Source organism: Chelonia mydas, chromosome 23 (genome assembly GCF_015237465.2).
Source record: "Chelonia mydas isolate rCheMyd1 chromosome 23, rCheMyd1.pri.v2, whole genome shotgun sequence".
In the NCBI taxonomy this organism is placed as follows: Eukaryota; Metazoa; Chordata; order Testudines; family Cheloniidae; genus Chelonia; species Chelonia mydas.
In genome coordinates this window covers 16,033,150-16,045,216 of record NC_051263.2, presented here as the reverse complement: position 1 = coordinate 16,045,216, position 12,067 = coordinate 16,033,150, and the positions used below count along the sequence as shown (strand labels likewise).

At 57.6% G+C, this 12,067-nt stretch overlaps 2 protein-coding genes across 2 annotated transcripts in view; one reads left to right on the top strand and one right to left on the bottom strand.

The window, feature by feature from the left end:
- Positions 1–12,067, bottom strand: part of LOC119564877 (immunoglobulin superfamily member 1-like) — a 967,916-nt gene that overhangs the window by 616,890 nt on the left and 338,959 nt on the right. The gene's annotated exons all lie outside the window — the stretch shown is intronic.
- Positions 1–12,067, top strand: part of LOC119564866 (immunoglobulin superfamily member 1) — a 999,687-nt gene that overhangs the window by 859,895 nt on the left and 127,725 nt on the right. Inside the window, exon 15 of the mRNA XM_043534608.1 lies at positions 5,672–5,749. Coding sequence (XP_043390543.1) covers positions 5,672–5,749 — 78 coding nt within the window. The remainder of the gene's footprint in view (positions 1–5,671; positions 5,750–12,067) is intronic.

The following is a 12,067-nucleotide window of genomic DNA, read 5'->3' as shown; positions in this document are numbered from 1 at the left end:
ATCTGCCTCGTTCCCCTGCAGGGCCCTCCCTTTATACTTCCTGCCCCGCCCCCGTACTTCCGGGAAGGGGGCGGGGCACATTTGACTCCCCCCACCAGGGAAAACAGTGGTCCCTTGCTCTCAAGTCCAGAGGGAGGCCGCTCTGCTCGCTACACCCCGATTATGTGTGGAGCCTTCATTTTATCCTCCGTTTCTCAGTGTATTATGTGATGGTACGGCCAATGGATGTGCTATTTCCTATACAATCAACGGATGCTCCTTGGACTGGAGTTGCAGGATTAGCGCAGTATAGGATAGATAAGTAGGTGTGAGGAGTGTGTATTAGGTATTAGTAAAGCACGGTTAATAGCAAGGCCTACAGGCTGAGACCTGTACGATTTTAGCTTCGCCAGACTAGGCCAGAGGCTTAAGATGATTGAGTGACCTAGCAATAACCGCTAAGACCAAAGGTTACTGCATAAGATGTGCCAATAGGTGAGGTTATGGAAAAATGTCTGTCCTGACTGCAGGGTACCTGCCATGCGTAGCTGCACGTGAGACAAAAAGGAACTACAAACAACCTAAGAAAAATGGGGCAGACCAATAAGCATGGGGCATGGAAGTGCAGCTAAGGAAAAGCGGGATGACGCCTTGTGACGAAGCAGGGGATTTTCTTAGTGTTGTGCATGAGTACTGTGTGTGCCTCAGTTTCCCCTGTGTGTGGCGTGTGTAATGAGGTGGTGGGAGAGGGGGTTTGCTGGTGCAGAGGGCCAGGTGTGACCTCGCCTAGCAGCCTGGACCCCGGACAATGGCCTGGACATGATAGAACTTATCAACCGGTGACCTGGTGGCCCAGCCTGTGTTGGGAGCCGGCCAGTTCTGGCCAGTGGGAGGACAAAGGACAGAAGAGAGAGGGCCCCAGGTATCTGTTTTCCCAGAAGGAAGACAAAGGGCGGAGGTGGGGCTGTGGGGAAGGTGAAATATGGGGGTCAGCTGGAAGGAAGTCACTTCTGGACTGGGGACAAAGAGGGGTCTGGCTGCACCTGGACTGGGACAGACCCACCTGGACTGGGACAGACCAGCCAGACGGTGCTGAGACTGGCCAGGCCTGAGCCCCTGACAACTGCCTGGGCTTTGTCCAGACATTCAATAAACCCTCCTGTTTTACGCCAGCTGAGAGTCCCTGGGGGAGGCTCACGGTGAGAGCCAGGCGGGCTGGAGGCTCTGAGAGGTGCAGTTCCAGGAGACGGTGGAACCCAGGGCTTAGCCCCTAGAGAGAGTGGACCCCGAGAAAGGCTGTCAGATGGAGGGGAGTTCCTCCCGGGATCCTACACAGCCCAGAGAGCTTGCAGGGGCCTGTGAGTCCGTGACATACCTTCATGCATAAATGGTGAGGTGGCTAAATTTGCAGATGATACAAAACTATTCAAGTTAGTTAAGTCGCAGGCAGACTGCAAAGAGCTACAAAGGGATCTCCCGAAAGTGGGTGACTGGGCAACAAACTGGCAGATGAAATTCAATGTTGATCAATGCAAAGTGATGCACGTTGGAAAGCATCATCCCAGCTCTACATATACAACGATGGGGCCTCAATTAGCTGTTACCAGGCAGGAGAGAGATCTGGGAGTCAGTGTGGAGAGTTCTCTGAAAACTTCCACTCAATGTGCAGTGACAGTCAAAAAAGCCAGCAGAAGGTTGGGCATCATTAAGAAAGGGATAGATGATAAGACAGAAAATATCATATCGCCTCTCTATAAATCCATGGTACGCCCACACCTTGAATACCGCGTGCAGATGTGGTCGCTCCATCTCAAAAAAGATAGACTGGAACTGGAAAAGGTTCAGAAAAGGGCAACAAAAATGATGAGGGGTCTGGAAAGGCTTCTGTATGAGGAGAAATTAAAACTTTTCACCTTGGAAAAGAAACAACTGATGGGGGATCAGGTCGGGGTCTATAAAATCATGACTGGTGTGGAGGAAGTAAAGAAGGAAGTGGTGTTTACTCCTTCTCATGAAACAAGAACCAATGAAATTAATAGTCAGCAGGTTTAAAACAGACAAGAGGAAATATTTCTTCACGCAACGCACAGTCAGCCTGTGGAACTCCTTGCCAGAGGATGTTATGAAAGCCCAGATTACAACAGGGTTCAAAAAAGAACTAGATAAGTTCATGGAGGTTACGTCCATCAATGGCTATTAGCCAGGATGGGCAGGGATGGTGTCCCGAGCCTCTGTTTGCTGGGAGGACGACAGAGGATGGATCACTTGATGGTTCCCTGTTCTGTTCATTCCCTCTGGGGCACCTGGCACTGGCCACTGTCGCAGACAGGATACTGGGCTAGATGGCCCTTTGGTCTGACCCAGTGTGGCCGTTCTTATGTGTTAGGTGTAGTCAGAGCTACAATATCAAAGAGGGAAGAGCCAAGGGAAACCCCAGCAGGAACCATCCCGCTAGTGACGCTTGTCTACTGAGAGGCCCATCGGAGCCAAGAACTCCGGGGAGGATGTGAAGGTGGCCACGGCTGTAATTGTTGCACAGGGTTTTGTAGGATTTCTCTCTGCAGGACTTTACTTAGCACTGGGGCCGGCACTCACGGCCAGGGGAGAGCCCCCTAGTGACCTCTGCCCCCATTCCCTGCAGCACAGCGCCCCCAAGCAGTGCACTGGGGTATCAGGGCCAGCAGTGACGGCCAGGGGAGAATGCCCCTCTACTGAGCCCCTCCTCCTGCTCCCTGCACCATAGCACCCCCTAGTGCAGTAGTGGAGTATTGGGGCCTAATGCGTTAGAACAGGTGGGCTGGGATCCAGGACTCCTCGGGAGGGGAGTGGGGTCTTGTGACTAGAGCGAGTGGGAGGCTGGGAGCCTCTGCCTCTCTGTGCACTTCTCACAGTGTGATGAAGTGGGACTGTTCTTAATGGTTCCTCTGAATAGTGTAGGGATGCCTCAGTTTCCCCTATGCAGTTCTTAAGTATCTAGGTCATGGGGTAAGGGTGTATGATCATTGCAGAGCCCTAGAGGGCAGGTGTGTGCAGGGGTCTGGACAGAGAGAATGGCCGACACCCTATTTCCTGGCACCTGAGGGCCTGGCCCTTCCCCCCTGCAAGGAGAGAGCTAAAGGGTTGGAGAATAAAGGAATCTGGTGCCCTCCTGGCCCCGAAAGGGAGAAAGTCCAGAGGACCCCGCCTGGGCGGACTGGCTGTGGGAAGCGCACGGAGGGGCAGAGGAGGCTGACTGCTCCGAGGTCAGACCCAGGAAGGTGGAGCCGGGTGAGCTGTGTGTCCTGCAGACAGGCTGCTCTCAGAGAGGAGGCTTCCCCAGAGTCCTGCCTAGCTTCATAGGGAGCAGTTCCAGAGCATCGCCCGGGGACTCCGTGACACCCCCCAACTGCGGCCCCAAGACCAGAGAAGCTCTGCCCCACAGCCCGGCCCAGGGGCCCATTAGGGAGTGAGGGCAGCAGCTCCGCCGCTCTTCCGGGCTCGGCGGCAATTCAGCAGCGACTGCTTGGGGTGGCAAAATTGGTAGAGCTGCCCCAGGGTCCAGGGGCCCCCACTTGGCCAGGGCCCCTGGACAGACAGGCCCCATAGGCCCAGTGGCTGATCCACCACTGGTTGCAGAGAGTGCGGGGGCGATCCCTGTGTCGGTGTTTCAGCCCCTTTCCCCACCCCGACAGACGCTGGTTCTGTTCCTGCAGGGGAAACCGACATGTTCACGGTCAGTGCAGCCATGGGGAGAACCCCCCAGATCCACTCCCAAGAGCTCCCTCCCCTGCACTCACAGCCCCGGGTTCCCAAGGCCTGGGGAAAGGTTGGTCTTGTGTGACTCCCGCCGGTCACAGACTCTATTTCCGACCCCAGGGCGGAGGGCAGAGCTGCAAGGGGCCCACTGGTCAGGCTCCCTGGCTGGCCTCAGGTGGGGCGGGGCAGGTGATCTCTCATGCAGCTGGGTCCTGAGCTATGTATCGGTGAACCCCCTGCCCCCGAGCTTCATGGGCTGGCAGTGCCAACCCGGGTAGGGGACAGACTCCCAGAGAGGCTGAAAAAAGGATGGACTGAATTGGGGTGGAGGGGAAGCGGGGGGCTGTGTCTCCCCTGTTTAACTCCTGTCTCTTGTCGACAGCAGGGTGAGAATTTCTCAAACCCACCATCTGGGTGAGCCCCAGCAGGGTGATGGCTCTCGGGGGAAGCGTCACCATCCGCTGTGAGGGTTGGCTCCCAGCCCTCCCAGCAAAGAACCCAGGGAATGAATGGACCCTAGAGACTGGACTCTGTGTGATGGGAGTTCGTGGCAGTTTTCAAAAGTGTCCTTCCTTGTGGGGTGGCCCCAGTCTTGGGGGATCTCAGGGTATATAGGGTCCCAAGAACGAGGGAGCTGAGGCGCGGTGTCTGTGGGGCTGGGAGCCCAGCTGCAGGAGGGGATGTGGTTTGCTGGGCGTTGCAGGGAACTGGCTTTGCTCTGACCGCGGTAGATTTGGGCTGGAGATTGCAGAGAAACCAGCTGATGGGAAAGAAAGGGGCCGAGCAAATCACGGGCTTCCTGGGGCTGCAGCCCCCGGCGCAATTCCTCATTCCGCTGGCACTCGGGCCTCAGGCTGAGTGGAGCTGGACACTGGGGTGTTGGTGGCAGCGCTGGGGGGCCTCCCACTGCCCCATCATGGCGTCTGCTCTCACCGTCATCCTCCTCAGTAAGTATCGGAGACAGCCAGGGCGTGTGGCCATGGGGGGCGGGGGGATCTGAGACAAGGGCGTGTGGCCATGGGAGCCGGGGGGGATCTGAGACGAGGGCGTGTGGCCATGGTGGGGATCTGAGACCAGGGTGTAGGATCCAGTTGCTCTGGGATGTGACCCCTTAACACCACTTTTCTCTCCAGGCTGCTGGCTGGCGGGGCACAGAGTGGCGTGGGGAGGTGAGTATCAGTCTGTGGGGAGGGTGGTAACATCAAGGATGGGGGAGGGGGTGTGTGGGGTGGGGAAAAGAGGAATCGAGCCCTGAACCTTCCCCAAAACACAACCCAAACTCGCCCTGTGAAGACCCGTCACAGTTCTCCTGTGCCCCGACCCCATGGAGTAACTAGGAGCCGAATCTGGCTCCCAGGCTCTGACAAAGAAGCCAGGATTTGAACCGTTCACTGGTTCAAAGCTCAGCCCCTCCCAGGCTGTGAGGATCGGCGGGGGGGACACCTGGATTTATTTCAGCTCATACAAACGCTAACAGGGCCCATCCGTGGGCTCTAGATCCCCTCGGGGAACCGAAAGGTTCCCGGTCAGAGCAGCCATGGGGGAGAACCCCCCAGATCCACCCCTGCCCCGAGATCCACCCCGAACCGCTTCCTACCCTGCACTCACAGCCCCCTGTTCCCAAGGCCTGGGGGAAGGTGGGTCTTGTGTGACTCCCGCCGGTCACAGACTCTATTTCCAACCCCAAGGCAGGGGGCAGAGCTGCAAGGGGACTACTGGTCAGACTCCCTGGCTGGCCTTAGGTGGGGCCGGGGGGACAGGTGATCACTCATGCAGCCGGGTCCTGAGCTACGTATGGGTGAATCCCCGGTCCCCAAGCCCCATGGGCAGGCAGTGCCATCCCTGGTAGGGGACAGACTCCCAGAGAGACTGAATGACAGATGAACTGAACTGGGGCGGGAGGGAGGCAGGGTTGGGGTGTCTCCCTTGTTTAACTCCTGTCTCTTGTTGAAAGCAGGGCGAGAATTTCTCACGCCCACCGTCTGGCCCAGCACGGTGGTGGCGCTCGGGGGAAGCATCACCATCTGCTGTGAGGGTCGGTACCCGGGCATGAAGTTCTTTCTGCGTAAAGCCCTGGGCCTAGTAGAGAGGACGCCCGGCCGGGGAGCTGCAGAGCAGGGGGGGCCTTTCCCAGCCGACATATCAGTTAGGGGTGACGGGCGGAGCTGAAGGTTATAAACCTCAGTGTGTAGTAGAGGCTTGTACAGTCCCCTACAAGTCAGGGGTGGTGCAGTGCACAGAACCCAGAAGTCCTGGACCCCATCCCTCCTGCTGTCACCCCACTCCCTTCCCAGAACTGGGGAGAGAACCTGGCTCCCAGCCCTCCCAGCAGAGAAGCCAGGGAGTGAACGGACAATGGAGACTGGCTGTGATGAAGTGGGACTGTTCTTAATGGTTCGTCTGAATAGTGTGGGGGTACCTCAGTTTCCCCTAGGCAGTTCTTAAGTATCTAGAGGGTGGGGTAAGGGTGTGTGATCATTGCAGAGCCCTACAGGGCAGGTGTGTGTGCAGGGGTCTGGACACAGAGAATGACCAGCCCCCTGTTTCCTGGCAACTGATGGCCTGGGCCCTTCCCCACTGCAAGTTGAGAGCTAAAGGGTTGGAGAACAAAGGAATCAGGTGACCTCCTGGCCCGGGAAAGGGACAAAGCCCAGAGGAGAAGGAGGGGCTGGAGGGAGTTTCAGTTTGGGGCTGGTTGGGACATGGAGTGAAGGGCAGACACGGTTGTCTGGCTCACTGCCCCCTAAAATGGACCCAGCTGAAGGGTCCCACTCTCTGCACCTACAAGCTCTGTTTTAGACCATGTTCCTGTCGTTTAATAAACCTCTGTTTTACTGGCTGGCTGAGAGTCAAGTCTGACTGCGAAGTGGGGGTGCAGGACCCTCTGGCTTCCCCAGGAGCGGAGCCTGAGCAGATTCGCTGTGGGAAGTGCACGGAGGGGCAGAGGATGCTGAATGCTCCTAGGACAGACACAGGAAGGTGGAAGCTGTGTGAGCTGTGTGTCCTGAAGACAGGCTGCTCACAGAAAGGAGACTTCCCAGAGTCCTGACTGGCTTCATGGGGAGCAGTTCCAGATCTTCACCCAGGGACTCCGTGACAACTGGTGGTAGCAGTGGGATCTACTGCACCCCATGGATGGCACTTCCTGCAGTAAGTGACTGGGGAGCAGGATTGACGAGGCGTGCTGAAAATTCAGAGAGAGATGGTTTCTTGGGGCGGTTAACCCCTGGGAGTGTGTGACCAGGGAGAAGGACTGTGGAGTAACAGGGTCCCCTGGGGGATTGCAGCGAGCGGTCCCAGGGGTGGAGAAGTCTGCAGCTCGACCCTGGCAAAGAGGTGGTGACCTCGAGAAGGGCTGACACACGAGGGGTTCTCCCTGGAAACTGTGGGGAGCTGAGAGCACACAGGCCTGTGAGTCCACAACAACTTGGGAAGAGCAGAGTGATGGTCTGTCACCATCTCCTTAAGAAGGACATTGTAACCCTGTGCAGAAAGAAAGGGTAGATCATTTGAAAGTTCACCAAAGCAGAGTTAATCGTGCAGCTGGAGGAGGATGACCGCTCTAAGGAACAGATTCCTGACCCGAAATGGGGCTATAGCAGGATCTGGGAGCAGCTGGAGTGGGAGCCAGGCATCCCCAAGACTCCTGTCCCCGACCAGACGAGGGTCTTCACGATCGGGTTCCCCATCGGGGGATCGGAGACGGACGGGATTGGAGCTGAGTCCGAGAGAGCAAGAGAACTGTGAGAGACAGCGAGAGCCCGAGAAAGAGCTGCAGAAGCAACAGCAGCATGAGCTGGCGGTGGGGGAGCGGAGAGGCCTAGGGGACCTCCCAGGGGTGAGTGGGGATAGATCCCGGGGGGCCAGTTCCACAGGGAACCTCGAGACTAAATTGCTGTCCCTGGTTAAGGAGGGGGGGATGTGGATGCCACCTCACTGCCTTTGAGCAGGCTGGCGATTTGAATGAGGGGGACCCTGCGGAAAAGCCCCGGTGTGTAGCTCCCTTGCTGGGTCCCAAGGCCATCGACTCCGTCATCCATATGGGTGGGGTGGTGGACAGGCTCCCACTCCTGACCCCAACCTATATTTCTGTGATGGAGTTTCCTGGGGCTAGGCCCCTCGGACCCCCAGTGGGAGCGGAAGGTGATGGTCAATGGGGAGACATTCCTGGGCTGATGAGATCCGGGGACAGAGAGAACTGTTGTCAGGCCCTGGGTATTGCAGCCTCAGATGCTGAGGGGCTGTGTGAGCTGGGTGAGGGTCCCAGGGATGAAGCCCCTCGCCCTGCCTATGGCCCAGATCCCTGTGCAGACCCAGGAGGGGTCAGGCTGGCTGGCCGTTGGGGTGCTCCAGGACACCAGCTGCGAGACCCTGTTGTGGGGTGACTGTGTCTCTTTGGGACAGGATCCAGGCCGTGCTCCTGTAACTGCCAAGGGTTTGAATTTGAATCCAGGGAACAAATTAGTGGAGAGGGAAATGGTCAGTGAAAATGCAAATGACCTGGCTGGCAGCAGGGAGGAGCGGCTAGTCTTAGGCTACCTGCCTGCCTGTAACCAGATGTCATGGAGTGTGGGGGAGTCCAGCCCCTGCACCCCTCTTCCTGGGATTCACTGAGACTCTCAGCCAGCCAGTAAAACAGAAGGTTTATTGGACAACAGGAACACAGTCCAAAACAGAGCTTTTGGGTAGAACCAGGACCCCTCAGTCAAGTCCTTCTGGGGGAGCAGGGAGCTTAGACCCCAGCCCTGGGGTTCCCTTCATTCGTCCACCCAGCCCCAAACTGAAAACTAAACCCCCCGCCCCCAGCAGGCTCCTGCTGCAGCCTCTGTCCACATTCCTGGGCAGAGGTGTTACCTCCCCCTCCCCCTCCTGGTTCAGGTCACAGGCTCTCAGGTCTCCCATCCCCAGGGCACATTCCCAGGTCAACACTCCCCCCTCCCTGCTGCGTCACATCGTCACATCTTTTCCCCCCTTCGAGACTGAACTGAGCGGGGTCACTGTGACCAGTGACCTGGGGAAGTTCGGGGACCCCTTTCCCGGACTGCGCATCTGCAATCAGGTTGGCACTTCCCTTCACATGGACCACGTCCATTTTGTAATCCTGCAGGAGCCGGCTCCATCTCAGGAGCTTGGCGTTGGCTCCTTTCATCTGGTGCAGCCAGGTCAGGGGAGAGTGGTCGGTGTACACAGTGAAGTGTCGCCTGAAGAGATAGGGCTCTAGTTTCTTGAGGGCCCACACCATGGCCAGGCACTCCCTCTCGATGGCCGCGTAGTGTTGCTCCCGGGGTAGCAACTTCTTGCTCAGGTACACAATGGGGTGTCTCTCCCCCTTTTCATCCTCCTGCATTAACACCGCCCCCAGTCCTGTGTCTGAGGTGTCGGTGGACACCACAAAGGGCTTGTCAAAGTCTGGGTTTGCCAGAACTGGGCCACTGACCAGAGCCTCTTTCAGCGCCCAGAAAGCCTCCTGGCACTGCTCGGTCCAGACCACCTTGTCTGGCTTCCCCTTCTTGCATAGCTCAGTGATGGGGGTGAGCTATGGCGCTAAAGTGGGGTACAAATCATCGGTAGTATCCTGCCATCCCAATAACGGCTTGGACCTGCTTTTTGGTGTGTGGAGCGGGCCAGTCTCTGATCACCTCCACCTTGGCTGGTTCCGGCTTTATGCGGCCGCTCCCCACCTGATGGCCCAGGTAAGATACTTCCGCCATCCCCACCTTGCACTTCTCCGCTTTTACAGTCAGCCCAGCCCCCTGGAGTCAGTCCAGCACTTGTCTAACCTGGGACACATGGTCCTCCCAGGTCTGGCTAAAGACACAGATGTCATCAATATACGCCACGGCAAAACTCTCCATCCCCCTCAGTAGCTGGTCCACCAGGCACTGGAAGGTGGCCGGCGCTCCCTTGAGGCCGAAAGGCAGGGTCAGGAACTCATAGAGCCCCAGAGGGGTGATAAAGGGCGATTTCAGTCGGGCATCTGCATCCAGCGGCACTTGCCAGTAGTCCTTTGTAAGGTCCATGGTGGTAAGGTACCGAGCTCCTCCCAGCTTGTCTAGGAGCTCGTCAGGCCTGGGCATGGGGTAGGCATCAGATACAGTGATGGCATTGAGCTTCCGATAGTCCACACAGAACCGAACCAACCCGTCCTTTTTGGGGACCAGCACCACGGCGAGGCCAAAGGGCTGGCAGATGGCTGGATCACCCCCACAGCCAGCATGTCCCAGACCTCTCTTTCCAGGTCCTGAGCAGTTTTCCCTGTGACTCGGAAGGGGGAGCATCTTATCGGCCGGTGCGACCCTGTCTGCACCCTGTGGACAGTCAGATTAGTGCGTCCAGGCTGTTTGGAAAACAGCTGTCGGTACGGATGCAGCACCCCCCTGACCTTAGCTTGCTGGGCAGGGGTTAGCTGATCCGAGAGGGGAATTGTTTCCAGGGGGGAACCAGCTCTGGTCCCAGGGAATAGATCTACTAAAGGGTCATCTCCCTGCTCCTCCCACTGTCCACACACAGCTAACACCACATTCCCCCTGGCATAATATGGCTTCATCATATTCACATGATACACCCGGCGGTGGTGCGCCCGGTTCGACAGCTCCACCACATAGTTTACTTCATTGAGCTGCTTGACAACCTGAAAAGGGCCTTCCCAGGTGGCCTGTAGTTTGTTCTTTCTCACGGGGATGAGAACCATCACCTGATCCCTGGTGACGTAGCCACGGGCCCGCGCCGTGCGATCATACCAGACCTTCTGCTTCTTCTGGGCTCTGGCCAGATTCTCCCTGGCCAGGCCCATGAGTTCAGCCAGTCTCTCTCGGAAGATCAGGACATACTCCACCACTGACTCTCCATTGGGAGTGGCTTTCCCCTCCCACTCGTCTCTCATCAGGTCCAGGGGGCCCATTACCCTCCTTCCATATAACAGTTCGAAAGGCAAAAATCCGGTAAACTCCTGGGGAACCTCCCTGTACGCGAACAGCAGGGGAGTTAGGAACTTGTCCCAATCCTGCGGGTGCTGGTTCATAAAGGTTTTCAGCATCATCTTTAGCGTCCCATTGAACCTCTCCACCAGCCCATTGGACTGGGGGTGATAAGCTGAGGCCCAGTTGTGCCGGACCCCACATTTCTCCCACAAGCATCGGAGCAGGGCCGACATGAAGTTGGACACTTGGTCTGTCAAGACTGCCTTGGGGAACCCCACTTGGCTGAAAATGGTCAGGAGCGCATCTGCCACTGTGTCTGCTTCAATGGAAGCTAAGGGCACTGCCTTGGGGTAGCGGGTGGCAAAATCTACCACCACCAGAATGTATTTCTTCCCCGACTGGGTCGTCTAACTGAGAGGCACCACGATGTCCATGGTCACCTTCTGGAAAGGCTCCTCTATGATGGGCAAAGGTCTCAAAGCTGCTTTCCCCTTGTTCCGGGCCTTCCCCACTCTCTGACCAGGGTCACAGGATCGGCAATACTGCCGGACAGTGGTAAAGACCCCAGGCCAGTAAAAGTTCTGTACCAACCTCTGCCGGGTGCGCCGGATTCCCTGGTGCCCTGCGAGGGGGATGTCATGGGCCAGGTACAGTAGCTTGCTGCGATACTTCTGGAGGACCACCAGCTGCTTCCTGATACCACAGGACTCCACTTCCCTTGGGGGAGCCCATTCTCGGTACAGGAACCCCTTCTCCCACAGGAACCTCTCCTGGCAGCCTCTCCTCATGGTCTGTGAGATCATGCCAGGTCCCTGAGCTTCCGCAAGGAGGGATCTTTCCTCAACTCGGCCTGGAACTCAGCGGCTGGGGAAGGGATGGGGCCCGGTTCCCTCTTATTGGCCGGGTCTGAGGCCTCAGCCTCTCTGAGCCATGCCGTCGGCACTCCCTCTCCCTCAGGGTAGGGTCCTGCACCTCTGGTGTGGTACCCTTCCCAAGGTCAGGGCGCAGTGCCCCTCACCGGCTCTGGCTACGGGTCACAACCAGAGCAGTCTGGGGCTTGCTTGGCCAGTCCTCTAGGTCTCCTCCCTTCAAAACCTCAGTGGGAAATGGTGGTGTACCCCCACATCCTTGGGGCCCTCCTTGGCCCCCCATTTCAGGTGTACCCTTGCCACAGGCACCTTAAATGGAGTCCCGCCCACCCCCGTCAAGGTCAGGTAGGGGTTGGACACCACCCGATCTGGGCCACCACCTTGGGCCGGGACAGCGTCACCTCCGCGCCCGTATCCCAGTATCCATTGACCTTCTTCCCATCCACCTCTAGGGGAACAAGGCACTCTCTCCGGAGGGACAGCCTCGCGCCCACCCTGTAAACCGAGAACCCTGAGTCCAGAGCATCCAGCCCTTTGGCGGAGCTGGCCTGGGGTACTCTTCCC